This window comes from Podarcis raffonei, chromosome 13, assembly GCF_027172205.1.
Source record: "Podarcis raffonei isolate rPodRaf1 chromosome 13, rPodRaf1.pri, whole genome shotgun sequence".
NCBI lineage: Eukaryota > Metazoa > Chordata > Lepidosauria > Squamata > Lacertidae > Podarcis > Podarcis raffonei.
The window spans coordinates 11441475-11458220 of NC_070614.1; the positions used below are offsets into that span (position 1 = coordinate 11441475).

At 49.4% G+C, this 16746-nt stretch overlaps 1 protein-coding gene across 4 annotated transcripts in view; it reads right to left on the reverse strand.

The window, feature by feature from the left end:
- The window catches only part of LOC128399923 (transcription initiation factor TFIID subunit 1), a 49296-nt gene that overhangs the window by 17257 nt on the left and 15293 nt on the right, over positions 1-16746 (reverse strand). For 2 of the 4 annotated variants that reach the window (XM_053361801.1, XM_053361799.1), the window contains exons 11-28: positions 16575-16702; positions 16374-16481; positions 14949-15122; positions 14615-14788; positions 14420-14524; positions 12761-12961; positions 11762-11903; positions 11314-11444; positions 9403-9483; positions 9102-9251; positions 8097-8216; positions 7842-8017; positions 6408-6649; positions 4709-4922; positions 3943-4108; positions 2864-3075; positions 982-1090; positions 638-736 (exon numbers count right to left, since the gene is read on the reverse strand). In XM_053361801.1, the coding sequence (XP_053217776.1) occupies positions 638-736; positions 982-1090; positions 2864-3075; positions 3943-4108; positions 4709-4922; positions 6408-6649; positions 7842-8017; positions 8097-8216; positions 9102-9251; positions 9403-9483; positions 11314-11444; positions 11762-11903; positions 12761-12961; positions 14420-14524; positions 14615-14788; positions 14949-15122; positions 16374-16481; positions 16575-16702 (2732 nt within the window). Of the gene's footprint in view, positions 1-637; positions 737-981; positions 1091-2863; positions 3076-3942; positions 4109-4708; positions 4923-6407; positions 6650-7841; positions 8018-8096; positions 8220-9101; positions 9252-9402; positions 9484-11313; positions 11445-11761; positions 11904-12760; positions 12962-14419; positions 14525-14614; positions 14789-14948; positions 15123-16373; positions 16482-16574; positions 16703-16746 lie in introns of all 4 variants that reach the window. The other 2 variants (XM_053361800.1, XM_053361798.1) reach the window with 1 other exon arrangement.

A 16746-nucleotide genomic window follows, 5' to 3' on the forward strand; every position in this document is an offset into this window, starting at 1 on the left:
GGGAGAAGGAGAGGAAAACCCGAAAGAAAGGTGAGCTTCCCTTTTGCATCTTTGCACATCACTTTCCCTTAAGGGCTGGGTCCAGCAACATAAAAGCATTAAAAACCCATTAAAAGCACTGCTCTCCAAGGCAGAGGGCAGAAAACAGCCTGCATGCCCCCAAAAGGCTACCAGAGCCTTTCCAAGCAAGCATCCTCCCTATGAGAAACGTTTTACACCATAGCTGTCAACTTTTCCCTTTTCTTGTGAGGAATCCTATTTGGAATAAGGGAATTTCCCTTAAAAAAAGGGAAACGTTGACAGCTTTGTTTTACACATTTCACCTTCGAGGTGAAAATTTTCACCTTGTTTTTCTTCACCTTGTTTTTCTTACGTATTTTGTGTTCTCATTTTCTACTTTTACATTGTGAACCACCCTGCAATCTTTGGACGAAGCGAGTTCGGAAAAGGACACCCTGTAGAAAATCTCCTACAAAACCCTGTACAAAAAATCTCATAAATCAGGTTTTCTGTTGTTCCCATCCAACCAAGGAGCTGGTCCTCCCGATAGCTGGGAAGCAAAGAGCCGCCTTGCCTCTGCACGCAACGTACAACCAGAAGAGGCCAAAATCAAACCCCGCAGGGAAAAAGGTCTTACATTGGGAAGATCTCGCATCTCATTGATAATGCTTTCCAGGATAGAGGACAGAGTCACCATGGGGTCGGTGCGACGCCGGTGGATGGATTTGTGAGGCCGCTGAAAGAGACAGAAGTGACGTGTTAAAGACCATTCCAAGGTTTGCACAAAGATCTTGACAAAGAGCATCGCCAAGCATGCAGCTGGTCTCTGCTCTTTAGGGGAGGGACTGCCCTCTAGCTGTGGCCAGCTTGCAGACAACTGGCCCTCTGACCGAGGCTTGAAGTAAGTCCTTGTTCCCGCAACCGTCTCCCAGATGGATCGTGGGCAGGAGGAAGGAGCACAAGAGTCAGGGAAGGGCTCACGTTCAAGTAGTCGCAATGAACTGTGGTCCCGACGCGCCGTTTCTTCTTCGGTGGAAGCTGCTGTTTCGGGAACTTCAGCACTAAAGACTTCCTGCGAACTTCATCCGCGCTGCAGGGAGAGAGGAGAAAGACGGGAGCTGTAGCTTGCAGCCCCTCTTCCTTTGGTGCGTCTAGCCGCCACTCTGGGAGGGACTGAGTCGACCACAAAGAGCACAGCAAGAAGCCCATTTACTCTTTCAGTGGGTCTAGTCTGGGGTCAAAGGAGCTGTAAGTTGAAGACCTGTATCCCCACCACGGGTCAGCTCACAAAGCAGCCTGCTGTATCCTTAAGGTGCTACCAATTCTACCTTGTGCATCAGTCAGTTGCTGCTCCTGCTGCTCTTAGTGACTTGCTATGAGCTGCTGCATGGTTATTTTTAAAGGATTATGTTATTTTATGGGTGTTTTGGATTCTTTTTACTTGACCTTGCTGGTTAACTGCCTTGCACCCTGTGCAATGGGTGGTATGTGAACCATCTCTTCAATTATCCAATGGCCTTCTCTTTTTGGGAAAAGCCTTGCCAAACACACCCATGAGGCGTCTTCGCTGATCTTTGGGCACTGGCATTTCTTTTCTGCAACGCTCCTGACTGGCGGGTTGCAGCATTTCATGGTTTTACCGTTTACAGATTCATTGCTGAGCAAAACATTTGAGCTCGATCAGGCATAGACAAACTCGACCCTCCAGGTGTTTTTGGCCTACAACTCCCATGATCCCTATCTAACAGGACCCGTGGTCAGGGATGATGGGAACTGTAGTCCCAAAACATCTGGAGGGCAGAGTTTGCCTGTGCCTGAGCTAGATGATCTAAAAGACCTCTTCCGACTAAGTACTACTTGGAGCAGATCCACTAAAATTAACAAGCCTAAATTAGGCATATTCATTCTTTGGGTCTGCTCTGGATTATGATGAACACAGGATACAACCCTGTTATTCTACTTAGGGCAGTTACCTGCGTGCCCAAAAGGGTGTCAGAAAGGAGCAGGGCAGAAGCAGAACGAGAAATCCCCACTTACTGCAAAGGAACCCCAGGGTAAGTGGCTTCCGCAGGGGAGCCGCAGAAAGAATGATTGGTCAAGGGAGATGTGGACTCAAAAAGGTTAAAAACCACTGGCATAGGAGAAAGTTTTTTAGCTCCTCTCTGGTAACAGTAGAAATTGTGGCCATTCAATGAAGCTGAATGGTGGAAGATTTGGCATTTATTCCTGCAACGCATAGTTAAAGTATGGAACTTGCTCCCACAGGAGACCGTATGACAGTGGTGCTCTGTCAATGGCTACAAACCACAATGGATATGACCAGTAATGCTTCTGAATAAAAGGTAAGGTAAAGGGATCCCTGACCATTAGGTCCAGTCGTGGCCGACTCTGGGGCTCATCTCGCTTTATTGGCCAAGGGAGCCGGTGTACAGCTTCCGAGTCATGTGGCCAGCATGACTAAGCCGCTTCTGGCGAACCAGAGTGGCACACGGAAACGCCGTTTACCTTCCCACCAGAGCAGTACCTATTTATCTACTTGTACTTTGATGTGCTTTCGAACTGCTAGGTTGGCAGGAGCGGGGACCGAGCAACAGCAGCTCACCCCGTCGCGGGGATTCGAACCGCCAACCTTCTGATCGGCAAGTCCTAGGCTCTGTGGTTTAACCCACAGCACCACCCGCGTCCCCTATGCTTCTGAATGCTAGTTGCTAAAGATCAGAGGAGGAGAGAAGTGCTCTTGCGCTCGGGGGCTTCCCACAGACTTTTGGGTCCCCACTGTGAGATTAGGATGCTGGACTAGATGGGCCATGACCCTGATCCGGCAGACTCCCCTATCTGTGAGATGATGCTGAGCGCCTCTCACCTCTCGATGAGCTGCTTCCCCAAGACGATCTTCGTCCCCTCCACTTTGATCAGCTCCTCGTTATCGTTGGGGATGACGGTCTTCTCCAGCTCCTCCTCCTGCTCCTCCGTCATGGCAACGGGGTTGGAGGGCGGAGCGTTGGTTTGGTAGTAGAGGGGGCAGAATTTGTTGGTCCGCATGTGGCCAATGGCCCCGCAAGCGCCACACTTTAACTGCAAGCAAAAGCAAAGGGGTGAAGGCTTGGCTCCAGAAGCAAAAAAAAGGGGGGGGATTTCTCAAGGGACACAGGCAAGGCTTTCATCAACTGCACCACCAGCAACACAGAAGCAGCTTAAAGCTAAATTGTGTACATACTAAGTTGCATAGCTGCAGAATCCAGATTTAGGGGGAGGAAATCCCAGATAGGTAGCCATGTAGCTAAAAAAATTAAAGAGTCCTGCGGCACACTTAAAGACTAACAAATTTATTATGCTGTCATCTTTTGTGGATTCAAGATCACCCTGTCAGTGGCATGGAGTTCTTAGCTGGGAGGTAGATAAAGGAGAGACTTTTAAGGTGGGAGCCGAATGGCAAGGAGATGCAAAAAAAACTAGTCTGTGATAAACTAGAGTTGAAACTTATTAAAATTTCTGCTTTCTTACTGCCAACTTTCACCTAATGCTTTTGACAAAGGGGGTTTGTGCCCACAAAATTTTATGCCTTAATAAAATGTGTTAGTCTTTAAGGTGCTACAGGCCTCTAATTTTTTTTAGTTGCATGGCTACCACTCTGGGATTATTTTTTATTAAAAAAAATTGATTCTGCAGCTATGCAATCTAAATTCAGCAAAGTCTCTCAACAATGGCTGAATAAAACTGGGTTACACATTTCCTTCCTTGCAGAATTTATGCTGCTTCTACCAGACTTGGAGGAGGGGACAAGAACAGGATAGCACCACCTGCTAAGGTCCGCAATCTGGTTTCTGTGATGCTTGCTTATTTTTCCTCCACAAACACAACAGCTGGACTATTACTTTAAAATTTAAAGACCACAAGAAAAGGAGCCAGAGGCAGCCAAAGTTTTCAAGAGAGACAGCTTACCTTAAGGTCCGTCCGCTCCTTCATCTTCTTGGGCTTCTTCTCAGGAGGACCCTTCAGCTTCTCCTTCTCTTGGTTTCGTTTGAGCCGCCGCAGCTGCTCCTGGATCCGGCGCCTCTCTTTCCGCATCTCCTCCCGGTGCTGCTCGTCAAAGAGGGCAAACTTCCGGCTGGAAACACAAAGGCAAGGGACTTTGATGTTGCAGGACTCAAACTCCCATCATCCAGACAATTGACTCTGCTGGCAAGCCCTGATGGGAGCTGTGTATAGCCAGCAGCTTCCAGATGACCGAAGGTTTCCCTGGCCTAACGGTAGGGCCGGCCACTAAGCATTAAAGCACACAGATAAACAAAAACTAGGCACATGGGCTTTTCAGATGTTGCTGGACTACAGCTCCCATCATCCTTGACCACTGGCTATGCCAGCTAGGGCTGATGGGATTTGGAGTCCAACAACATCTGATGGGGGCCACAGGTTCCTCGCCTCTGGAATACAACGTTGGCTGCTGCCCGATTTGATTCACTCTGCCTGACTCCTTGTGCTGGTTCCATATTTTCTTATTTGCCATATCCCGCCCATGTGTATTTTAAAATATTTTTTTCCGCGTAGAAAAAGGCACAAAGGCAGGATGCAACTTTTTTTTTTAAGGAACAAATATTGACACACTGCACGTTTTCTGGCCTCTCACCGCTCTCCTTTGGCAAGGAGATTCCCACCCTACCAACATGTCACTCCCAAGAAGAAAGCAGCGTCTCTGGAATGCCCTTACATGAACTCGTCGTCCTTGGTTGTCCGTATCCTGCAGTAGGCATCAATGACTGCGGGCTTGCGGACCGTCTCGCACCTCACGTACTCTTTCCCGTCCTCGTCGCGGAAAGTGCGGTAGATTTTCAAGCGGCGGCCCGTGGCGGAGGAGTTCAGGCTGGTCACAGAAGCCGTGTCGTCATCTTTGTGAGACCCTCCCAGGCTGCCAGGGGTGGAGGCTGCAAGGAAAAAAACGGGCTGCGTTGCCGAGGGGACAAGCCAAGGCGGTGAGCTCTCCATGCGGAAACCGAAATGCCTAGTGTCTCCAATATCCAACGGGAAGGGGCAAAGGCACGTCTCGGGACTAGACGTTTAGGAGAGAGCACATAGCAACTGCCACCCCCCCATTAAACCATGCACCTTTTAAGCAATGTGCACCCTAGGAGAGCACCTTCTCCCCAGCGCCAGCCTCCAAACCAGGTTGGAGGACAGCGGGAAGGCGCGCTGAGCCTCCCCGCTGTCCCCCGAGCTTGTGGGCTGCAGGCTGCTGCCCGCAAGCCTTGCGAGCCCGCAGGAACTCGGGAACTCCCACCGGGCTCGCAAGGCTTGCGGACACCTGCGCGAAGCACGGAGGGTGCCCCGTGCTTCGGGCTGCAGGCTGCTGCCCGCAAGCCTTGCGAGCCCGCGGGAACTCCCGCCTGGCTTGCAAGGCTTGCGGATAGCTTCCTGAAGCCTGAAGAGCGAGAGGGGTCGGTGCGCACCGACCCCTCTCAATCTCCAGGCTTCAGCGAAAGCCTGCATTTGCCCCGTAGGACGCACACACATTTCCCCTTCATTTCTGGAGGGGGAAAAGTGCGTCCTATATGGCGAAAAATACAGTACATACACTTCAGGTCGGTCGGTCACGACTGGACCTAATGGTCAGGGGTCCCTTTACCTTTACCTCGGGTTACATACGCTTCAGGTTACATACACTTCAGGTTACAGACTCCGCTAACCCAGAAATAGTACCTCGGGTTAAGAACTTTGCTTCAGGATGAGAACACAAATCGTGCTCCGGCAGCGCAGCGGCAGCAGGAGGCCCCATTAGCTAAAGTGGTGCTTCAGGTTAAGAACAGTTTCAGGTTAAGAACGGACCTCCGGAACAAATTAAGTACTTAACCCGAGGTACCGCTATATATAGCTATAGCTATATCTGGACGTTGGTGGCCCTGTGGTCTAAACCACTGAACCTAGGGGTTGCCGATCAGAAGGTTGGTGGTTCGAATCCCCGCAACGGGGTGGGCTCCTGTTGCTCGGTCCCAGCTCCTGCCAACCCAGCAGTTCAAAAGCACACTAGTGCAAGTAGATAAATAGGTGCCATTGCGACGGGAAGGTAAATGGCATCTCCATTTCGGCAGAAGCAGCTTTGTCATGCTGGCCACATGACCTAGAAAAACTGTCTGCGGACAAACGTCGGCTTCCTCAGCCAATAAAGCGAGATGAGCACCGCAAGCCCAGAGTCGTCCGCGGCTGGACTTAACTGTCAGGGGTCCTTTACCTTTACTTTATATCTGGACCACAACTCCCATCATCCCTGAGCATTGGGCCATACTGGCAAAGGATGCTGGGAGCTGGAGTCCAAGAACACCAGGAATGCCACAGCTGCTGCTGCATTAAGACTATAGCTGGATCCCAGAGCTGCCCCCTATCTGGGGACCTTCCTGCCCCTGCCAGGCACTCACAGAGCCCTTTCTTGTCCTTCCTGTCTTTCTTGCCCCTCTCCTTCTCGTTGATGCTGTCCTCCCCCATCAGCATCCTCTGCAGTTCCTTCCGCTCCTGCTCCTCCCTCTCCCGCGACAGCTGGGAGCTGGTCTTCTTGTTCTGGAGCATGTTCTCAATGTTCTTCCCCATCTCCTCAAAGTCGCTGTCCTCCGCAGAGCTGCTGTCGGTGTCCGTGGATAAGATCTCCGTAGACTCTAGGACCCTGAAGCAGAAAACCACCACCGGGGTCAACCTCTTTGGGTTTGTAGCATGTAAGGCGCTGGGCCGCAAACAGGGGGGCGGAAACACAAACATCGCAGCGGCTTTCAAGGAGTCACAACCACAGGGCCCTGGTGACTCTCCTACACACACTAGGACACGGAAAGCTGCTTAAAGCATAGCCAGGACAGGCACCTTGGCACCCTATTTGCAAAATTTGACAATTCCAAAATACAGATGTGCCTTCACTTTTGCAAGAATGAATATACTGCCTTCAGCTGTACTTGAGGGTCGATTTCAAAAACTTCCACTGGAAAAACAGTTATGTCCATGTGGACACTGACTGAGTCAGTGGCTCACCTGCTTCTGGTCGGCACTCTTTGTAAAGATTTGAGGAGTGAGGTTATCACCCCTCTATTATTGTCCATGCCGGGTCATTCAACCATTGCTACTGCGTCCTTTCTTTTAAAAGACCAAGACCCTGCTCAGCGGGGCCCCAGTCCTGCCACTCACCACCTGGCCTAGGGCGGGGCCTGACGGGCTCCATAAAGGACTGCTGCCACTGCTGCTGGACAGGGAGGGCTCCGTTTTTGGTTTTTTGGTTTTAAATTGCTGTTATTTTTTACCTATGTCATTTTAAACTGTGATACTTTTGGTTTTTTGGTTTTAAATTGCTGTTATTTTTTACCTATGTCATTATTAATGCTGTATTCTTAGTTTTAGATTTTTATTTGTGTGGAAATTGTTTTCCATTTGGTTGTGTATTTTTTTTTAATGTGGTTTATTTATTATGACTTTTGTAATTAAGTAAATCTTGTCATGTTGTAAGCCGCCTTGAGCGTTGTTTTTAACTGTGGAGAGGCGGCATACAAATAAAATAAAAATGATGACGATGATCAGGTGTCAGCAAAAACGGCAAGGTTTTTAGTGGCGGCAATTGAAATAAGATCTATTATTGGATTATTGATGTAAACCTCCCAAATGTATTGTGGATAGTTAAGTTTTTACCTCTGTCTTCAGTACATTTCATTTTATTGCTGTGGGAAGTGGCTGGTGCAAATAAAACTTTTTCTGGTTCATAGTCAGGACACTGGTCCATCTATCTCAGAACTAACAACACTGACTGGTAGAAGGATGGGCGGGGGAAGCATGGCAGAAAAGGTCACATGCCGGTGGTACAGGCCAAAGAAACTCACTTGTTCTGCAGGTCAAAGATGCGCTGGCACTCCTCCTTGTACCTCTCCTGGTGCTCCGCCACGGAGAAGCGAGACCCGCGGGCAAATTTGCTCATGGGGGTTTCACCCGAGCGAGCCTGCTCCGTGGACATGGTGCGCACGACGTCAATCACCTCCCAGCGGGAGAGCTTCTTGATCTGCAAGGAGAGATTGGCTGAGTGCAAGAGGACGCCGAGCGGAGGCTCCGGGCACAAGCCTGAGACAGCGCCTACTCACCTCCTCCTCGGGAACGCCAAACTTGCGCAGAAGCTGCTTGGCGTTTTTGAGCGACAGGCGCCGCAGGTCCGCGTCCGTCCCGGTCACCGTCTTCTTCACCGGCTGGGGCTCCTTGTCGTCCTGCTTGAAGAAGAAGGAGAGCAGGATTCTTCCTGTCAGAGTCCCATCCAGTTACCCTCCCACTTCCCAGGCCTGGGCAAAGAGCTTGGGGAAGGAAACGTGCTTCAGGCCTAATAATAAATAATAATAATAATAATAATAATAATAATAATAATAATAATAATAATAATAAATTTTATTTATACCCAGCCAAGACTGGGCTCAGGGTGGCTAACAACCCATATAAAAACGAATTGATTGAAATACAACTTAAAAACAAGATTAAAATACAACATTAAAACATTAAAATTAAAATGCAGCCTCATTTCAATGGAAACTCAGCCACCTTCAATGGAAACTAGCCACCTCCTTAACCTTAAAGGTAAAGGGACCCCTGACCATTAGTCCAGTCGTGGCCGACTCTGGGGTTGCGGCGCTCATCTCGCTTTATTGGCTGAGGGAGCCGGCGTACAGCTTCCGGGTCATGTGGCCAGCAGGACTAAGCCGCTTCTGGCGAACCAGAGCAGCGCACGGAAACGCCATTTACCTTCCTGCCGGAGCGGTACCTATTTATCTATTTGCACTTTGACATGCTTTCGAACTGCTAGGTTGGCAGGAGGAGGGACCGAGCAACGGGAGCTCACCCCGTCGTGGGGATTCGAACCGCCAACCTTCTGATCGGCAAGTCCTAGGCTCTGTGGTTTAACCCACAGCGCCACAGCGCCACCTTATAACCTTATCTAACCCCTAACTACCTCAGGGGGCAGAATAGGAAAGCTCATCTTCTTCTCCCTTCCTCGTCAGCAAGTAAGAGGAGGAAGCAACAGAAAGAGGCGGCTCCTAAGCACCTGCCTCACAACCATGGGGCCTTGCTCCACACTTTTCTAACCTGGCCCTTCCACTTACTTTCTGCTGCGTCGGCTTGTTTGGGATCTTCACATAGGAGAAGCCTTCTCCGCATCCCGTAGGGTCTGCCACTCCCGTCACTTCCAAGAGACACTTCCCCTTCATGGCTGCAATGAAGGCCCGTGTGGTGTTCCAGGGAGCTGTGCGGACCTGAGAGGAAGAGGGGGGGAAGCCATGTCACTCCAGGCCTGGGCAGCCGAGGCCGTGAGAAGATATTATCTCCACCTGAGAACATTTACGACTTCCCCAGTGGCCTAGCACCCGCAGGCCCCTATTGCACCCTGGATACCGCCAGTTGTACCTCATCATCTATCTTCATCTGGAAGTCCTCCTCGTTTTCCTCTTCTGGGGCAAAGAAGGATTTCTCTCCATAACCTGCGTCCTGAGGAAAGAGAGGGTTAGGAAGCAATTTTCTGAGTCACGTGGGACATACCAGATGAATGTCAGGAGTTGGAGTCAAGTGTAGGTCAGCAATTTAAAAAAAACACCACTCTGTCTGTGCAGTTAACTCTTCAAAGAAACCAAAACAGCACAGGCCTCGTGGTCCCAGTAAGACTGGATCTAGGCACATCAAAGAAGCTATTCGGTTAAATGCATTGTAGACTCATACAGGGAAATCTGGGAGGGAAAGACGGGACTCCACAACACCATCTGGTGTCACAGTGTTATATCGCATATACAATGCATATAAAACACTTTTTCTTTGCCAGTCTAGCTGAATCCCAGGTCTTAACCAATGAGGCAGTCGCAAGGACTTAAAAGTCCCCGCCTTCCCACCACTCTATAAGGCTCCACCTCTCCAGCATCTTTCCCAAACTGCCTCTGCGTACAACCAATTTCTGCTCTGTTCTTTTCATTTCTCTGCATGTTTTGGAGACTGGGGGAAGAGGAGCTGGTTGCAGGAGGAGGGGGAGACGCCCTGGCTTCTTCAGCAGCCTGCCTCTACAATGCTTCTCGTCCCGCTCCTCAACAAACTGTCTCTGACCTGCTCTCTGCCCCACCTTCCTCCTCACTAAACTCGCTTGCCTCTTCAAGTTTCCAACACCTCCCCCTCCCTGACCACTCCCTGTCGCCCCACCACCATTCCCCTGGTTCTGACCCTTCTTTACCCTTGGGGGCTCACAAACTAGTGCCACCCCCCCCCTTGCATCCAGTCAGTCCACGACACTCCAGGGCGGACAGTTGAGGACACAGGATCATCTATTCCCTTAGGCTAGTCTACTTGCTAACAAAAAAAATTATTTACCGTATTGGCCTGAATATAAGCCACACTTTTTTTTCCCAAATTCCAATCATGAAAAGTTAAAATTGCAACTTATATTTGCGACCTTAAGCCACCGGCAAAGCGGCGCGACTCCCACCCCTCAGGAAGCAGCCCAGGAGCATAAGGCAACGGCGCCCAGCCCACCCACCCGCCACTCCCAAGCCTCTAAATTTTAAAGGTGTGGTTTATTTACGGGTGCAGCTTATATTCAGGCCAATACGGTATTGTTTATTTAGGATGCATTTAAGGTTTATTTGTTTACTGCAATTATATCCCACTTTTTTTCTCCAAAGAGCTCACAACAGCCCTGTGAGGTAGGTTAGGCTGAGAGGCAGTGACCGGCCCAAGGTCACCTTAGCGAGCTGCATGGCTGAGATGGGGATTTGAACCCCCGTCTCCCAGGTCCTAGTCTGACATTCTGACCAATGCACCACCACTGCAACATATACTGGTTCTGCAACATATACTGTACTTTTCTGTGTATAAGACACCCCCATGAATAAGACATCCCTATTTTGAGGGAATCAAATTTAAGAAAATGGGAGGAGATGGCTCTGAGTTGTTGAGCTTTTTTTAGGGGGGATTGCCAAAAATCGCTCACTCGCATGTGGCGCAAAATCCGCCTCTCATCTGTCCCCTTGCCAACAGAAGCTGTCAATCACCCAATTGCCACAGCGTCACCCAATCAACACCAGCCCTTGACGCAGCAACCAAACATCAACCCTATGCGCTATCCATGTATAAGACGACCCCCACTTTTAAGCAGTTTTTAAAAGGGAAAAAACCTAGTCTTATACACAGAAAAGTATGGTTCTTTGCCTTTATGATTCTCCCACTGGTGGAGATTTCCAGGAGGAAGATGGCCTTGCAGTTCTCAAAATACCTTGCAAAGCGCAAAAGCAACCAACCAACAAGGACTGGGGAAATTCACAAAAGGCATAGGCTCACCTTCAAGCGCTGCTCAGCAGAGATCATGCTGTAATAGGCACAGCACTGCTCCGGAGACACCATGGCTCTGATCTCCTCTTCGGTGGGGAGTCGGAAATCTGGCTTTAGAACCCACCAGTTCGAGTCCATCCCTGAAACAAGCAGGGGTCCCCAATAAGCCAGGCTAGGAAATATTCCCTCCCTCCTCTCATAGTCCCAAGAGCAGGACCAACAAGCAGACAACATTTCAGACGTGGGAAGTGTCGGAAGGCATTGCAGTTACAGCACTCATGGCCCGATCCTTTTAACTGGAGATGGCAGAGACAAAACACAGGACCCTCTGCTGGCAACGAAGGTGCTCTAACGCCAAGCTGTGGCCCCTTCTCAGAAAAATGATGCTACACTCAGCGACTGGCCACCTCGGCAGAACCGGGCACCTGCATGACGCCGCGAAGTGAGCAAAGCCTACCTGTGCGCTTGAAGTCGGCGCAGAGCTTCAGCCGCTTGCGGATGCTGCTCTCCGAGTGGGAAGGAAAGGCCTTCTTAATATCCTCCATGCGGATCCTTCGGGGCCGGTCTCTGCTCTTCCAGAACAGGCGATAGATGAAGACCTAGCAAGGAAGCCCAAGGAACAGTATGAGTTACAAGCAGGGGCGTAGTGTGAGGGGGTGCCAGTAGGGGGCGTGGACCAGGCAGCCCAGCCCACTGCTCCTCTCTGCCCACCAAGAGCTACACTGGCAGCTGGGGTTTCTCTATGTTGTGCATGACCTTTTGATTTGATTTGCTCAATTTTATTGTTTTCCTTTTTTGGAAAGTACTAACTTTTTTTCCCTCTTCTTTTTTAGAGACCCGGGTGGCGCTGTGGGTTAAACCACAGAGCCTAGGACTTGCCGATCAGAAGGTTGGCGGTTTGAATCCCCGTGACGGGGTGAGCTCCCATTGCTCAGTCCCTGCTCCTGCCAACCTCGCAGTTCGAAAGCACGTCAAAGTGCAAGTAGATAAATAGGTACCGCTCTGGCGGGAAGGTAAACGGCGTTTCCGTGCGCTGCTCTGGTTCGCCAGAAGTAGCTTAGTCATGCTGACCACATGACCCAGAAGCTGTATGCCGGCTCCCTCTGCCAGTAAAACGAGATGAGCACCACAACCCCAGAGTCGGTCACAACTGGACCTAATGATCGGGGTCCCTTTACCTTTACCTAATGACTTTTTTAAGACAACAACAGTAGTCTCTAACAAGTGAGCCGAACTGCAAGAGAGGACAAGAACTCTGAGGTTACTAGCCAACCTGAGCTGATCCCTTTCTGATCTCAAATATGAAGACCTTTTTTTAAGGTGCCCTCTTGCACAGGCCCGTGTGTCACAGCTGAGACAACACCAGTTGTATGTGCTAAGCAACTTGCTAAAAATATTTTTTCCTCTTCCCTGAGCTTGCCGCAGAGATAATTTACACAAACCACAAAAAACAAACCTGTAGAAAGTCTCGGATGTGAGTATTGGCCCGTTTAGAGTTGGGTCCAGGAACTTCAAAGAGAGGACATTCTTGTCCAACCACAAATATATCCACCAGCTCCCGGATGTAATAAGCTTGTCGCGTCCGGATAACTAAGAAGTCCGTTTCAGGCATCTTGTGAAGGTAGATCGGAGCCCGGAAGAGATTGTTTTCAAATGCCTGACGAAAGAAAAAGGGGCCACCTTTTGGTCAACTGCAAAAGCAGTCAGAGGAAGAAAAGGAATCTGGCATAACCTTACAGGCCAGTTTTAGTCCTTGAGATGCACTGGGATTATCCACCAAACCCAAGAGACAGTCGAGATAACACAGCAGGCTCAAAGATGGGCAAGCACCACAAAAATATTTATACGCCAGAGTCTGAAGCTTGCAACACACACAGCAAGTCATTTTCCATTCCTCAAAGGTGACTGATGTGCAAAAAAAAAAATGAAAGCGAAAGAACTGGTTGCTTGCCTGCATATGTTTTAAGTATACTCCCTGAAGCTACTACGGACCAGGTGGAGTACTGGATACAGCCCATGGAAGAGTCTGCCATGAACTGGAATGCCTTAATCAAGTTGTTTTGCCACCCCCAGCCTCTGGCCTCTGCTGGTAGCTTGGGTAAGAAGCACCCACGCTCAAGACACAAACTCCCTAGCCGTGACAGAGTTGTCCATCACAACTTTACTTGCCAGGACCGAGGCTTCATGTAAGCATCTGAGCGATCTGGCAGTAAACACTCCTGCCTCCTTTAGGGGTCTTCCGAAAGCTGCATTGTTTAGATAGGACTTTACATTTATTTATTTTTAACCTAACAGTATTTGCTTTTTTTTTGTTTGTTTAAAAAGAAGTTTTTGCCCGACACTTTTCCTGATTTTATTTTGCATACCGCTCTTGTTATACTTTCAGGAAATGTGGATTATTAATATTGCAATAAATAAGCAAATGAATTTTGGATAGCTTCGTTGGTACCGCATGAGGCTCTTAAATCGCAGGGTTGTGGGTTTAAGCCCCACACTGGGCAAAACGGCCTCGGCCCAGTATACCTGAAGGAGCATCTCCACCCCCATCGTTCAACCGAGGTCCAGCTCCGAGGGCCTTTTGGCGATTCTCTCCCTGCAAGAAGTGAAGCTACAGGAAACCAGGCAGAGGGCCTTTGCAGCAGTGGCACCCACCCTGTGTAATGCCCTCCCATCAGATGTCAAGGAAATGAACAACTATCTGACTTTTAGAAGAAATCTGAAGGCAGCCCTGTTTAGGGAAGTTTTCAATGTTTGATGTTTTATCGGGTTTTTAATATTCTGTTGGGAGCTGCCCAGAGTGGCTGGGAAAACCCAGCCAGATAGGTGGGGTATAAATATATTATTATTATTATTATTATTATTATTATTATTATTATTATTATTATTATATTCCTGCATTGCAGGAGTTTGGACTAGACAACCCTCATGGTCCCTTCCAACTCTACAGTCCTATGATTCTATGAATTAATATTGCTGCTGCACACGAAATACCTGCATTGAGAAAGAGATGGGCAGACCTTAGAAAGGCCACCTGCTCAAGCAATTGCAGCTGGTGGTAATTCGAAGCACACACCAACTCCATCCACGCGCCCCCTGTAAAAGTCAAATCTCTCACCTGGAGCAGCTGGCCCGGATGAAGAGAGCCCAAGAACGGGGAGGTGTGGCAGTACACCGTCTCTCCGTATTTACAGTCTGGGGCACCAGGATCCTTGCCCGGTTTCTGCCAGGAAGGAAGACAGGGTTAAGTCAGAAGGGCAGGTTCAGACTGCAGAAGCTCAAAACCCCGGCAGCCAAACCCCAGCGCACTCACCCGCTTGTAGTAGTTCTTGATCTTGGTTGCCATGCCGACCTGCATCATCAAGGGGGCGTTCTCCTCACTGTACTCGGCCAGGATGAGGTCGCCGTCCTTGCCAGTGAGGTCGGCTGGGGTGCGCATGAAGAACATCTCCCCGCCGCCAGAGGCTTGCCGCTCTTGTTCTCTCATCTGGGCACGGAGCAAGGAGGAGGTTTGTCAAGAGAGCAAAAGACAACGGAAACCCACACGCCAAGCGGCGGATCCCAGGAAGAGAAGGGAAGCCCCTCAAAGTGAAGAGCAGCCAAGGTGGCAGCTGTCAACGCAGAACCAGGAAGTGGGAGGGCCTCACCTTGGCTTTCTTCTTTATGTGCTTCAGCAGCGGCTGCACCGGATGAGGGCCGGGCTGGGAAAGGGTCCCAAAGGAGTATTTCTTCAGGGGAGGCCGGTGAGCCTGGCGCAACTTCATGGGGCCCATGTGGGTGGGGAAGAAGGGCTGCCGGAGCTCCACCGCAGGGATGGAGTGCTGCACCAAAAAAAAGCACATGTGCGCCGTCACTCAAGGGGCACAAAAATCAGGCCACAGGGACACCTCCCCATCCCAGAACAGAGAAATCCTGGGTCACAGGAAGAGAAGGGGCTGAAGGATGTGTCCGCCCAAAGGACCTGCTGCTATCTTTTTTATTATTATTATTCTTAAAGATTTTCTTGATTTACAAAAGTGTTTGCAATGTCTCTCTCTCTCGTATTTTTTTCCCATGTAACATTTTAACAAATCAGTTTCATTTGTCGAGACATTAGGAAGAAAAGGGGGAAAGAGGTGGAGGGGGAGTGGGGTCGGGTGGCAATGTTTCTATTTTACTTACTATATGTAGGGTTTGGTGTCAGCGTTGATTGTGCAGGTTCTCTGCTGTTCGCTTGTGTTCCTTTGGTGGTGAGAGAGGTTGGGGTTGGCCTATAGTGTGGTTATTCATTTGTGGTTGGCTGTGGTGGTCTTTGTTTTCGTGTGTGAGTGGGGTGGGTGGGTGTTTTGGATCAGGTTAGCCATATTGATTTGTATGCTGTTGGTGGATTTTTGTCGTTGTCTTGTTGGGCTGTGTATGTGATAAAAGTGAGCCATACCGGGGTGAAGTCGTCTTCTTCTATTTCTCCCCGTGTCAGTTTCAGTTTATTGTTTAATTTTTCTAGTAAAGCTGTTTCCCATACTATTTGGTACCATTGGTCCATGCTTACTCCTGACAGGTCTGTCCAGTGTCTGGCTATGATGCTTCTGGCTGCTGAAAGTAGGTGGGTTATGAGTTCTTTGTGGTGTAAGTGGGCATTATTGTCTTGGAAGATGTTTAGTAAGGTCAATTCTGGGGTGATTTCTAGTACTTGCTTGGTTATTTTACTTATTTCTTGTATGGTTGTTGTCCAGAATAGTTGGGTTTTGGGGCACTCCCACCACATGTGGAGGTATGTGCCTGTGGAGGTGCACCCTCTCCAGCATTTTGGTGAGGTTCCTGGGCGTATTAGCGCTAGTTTTCTTGGTGTTAGGTACCACGGACCTGCTGCTTTCTATAACATGCAGAGCTTTGGGAAGAGACCCTGCAAACTTCCAACCGAAAGCTGGGTCACCAGTTATACCTGCACAGGGCGCCTTGCCCTATGATGAAGGCAGGGAACACCATTCAATGGCACATGGTTCTCAGAATGATGGAATTCTACAGGAGAATTGCATTTTGCATACTTAAATGCACACACAGAGCTGGAGAGAGTTGCCCCTACTGGTTCTAACCTGGATGATGTTGCCTCCAAAGGTTCCACGAAGCCCCTGCTGCTTTGGATAGTAAAATTCGTCATTTGAGAGGTTCCAGGGATCCTTCACCTCCGGCTGAGACATATTCTAGAGTTGCAACACAGGGAAGCAAGAGTCAGAATTTTTCTTCTGTTCATCATTCTTATGGGGGGACGGGGGACCTGAGCCATTCCCACAAACCTGCTGAGTCTCTTCCTTAATGACTCCTGTCTTGCCCAGGAGAATCCGGCTCTTCTTTAGAGAAGACTCTTTCTTGCTCTCTTTGGAAGGAGAGTTCAACGTCATCTCTTCCTTCTCATCAGGAATTTCTAGGAAGGAACATACAAGAGAATGGATTCTGAATGCTTGCCTG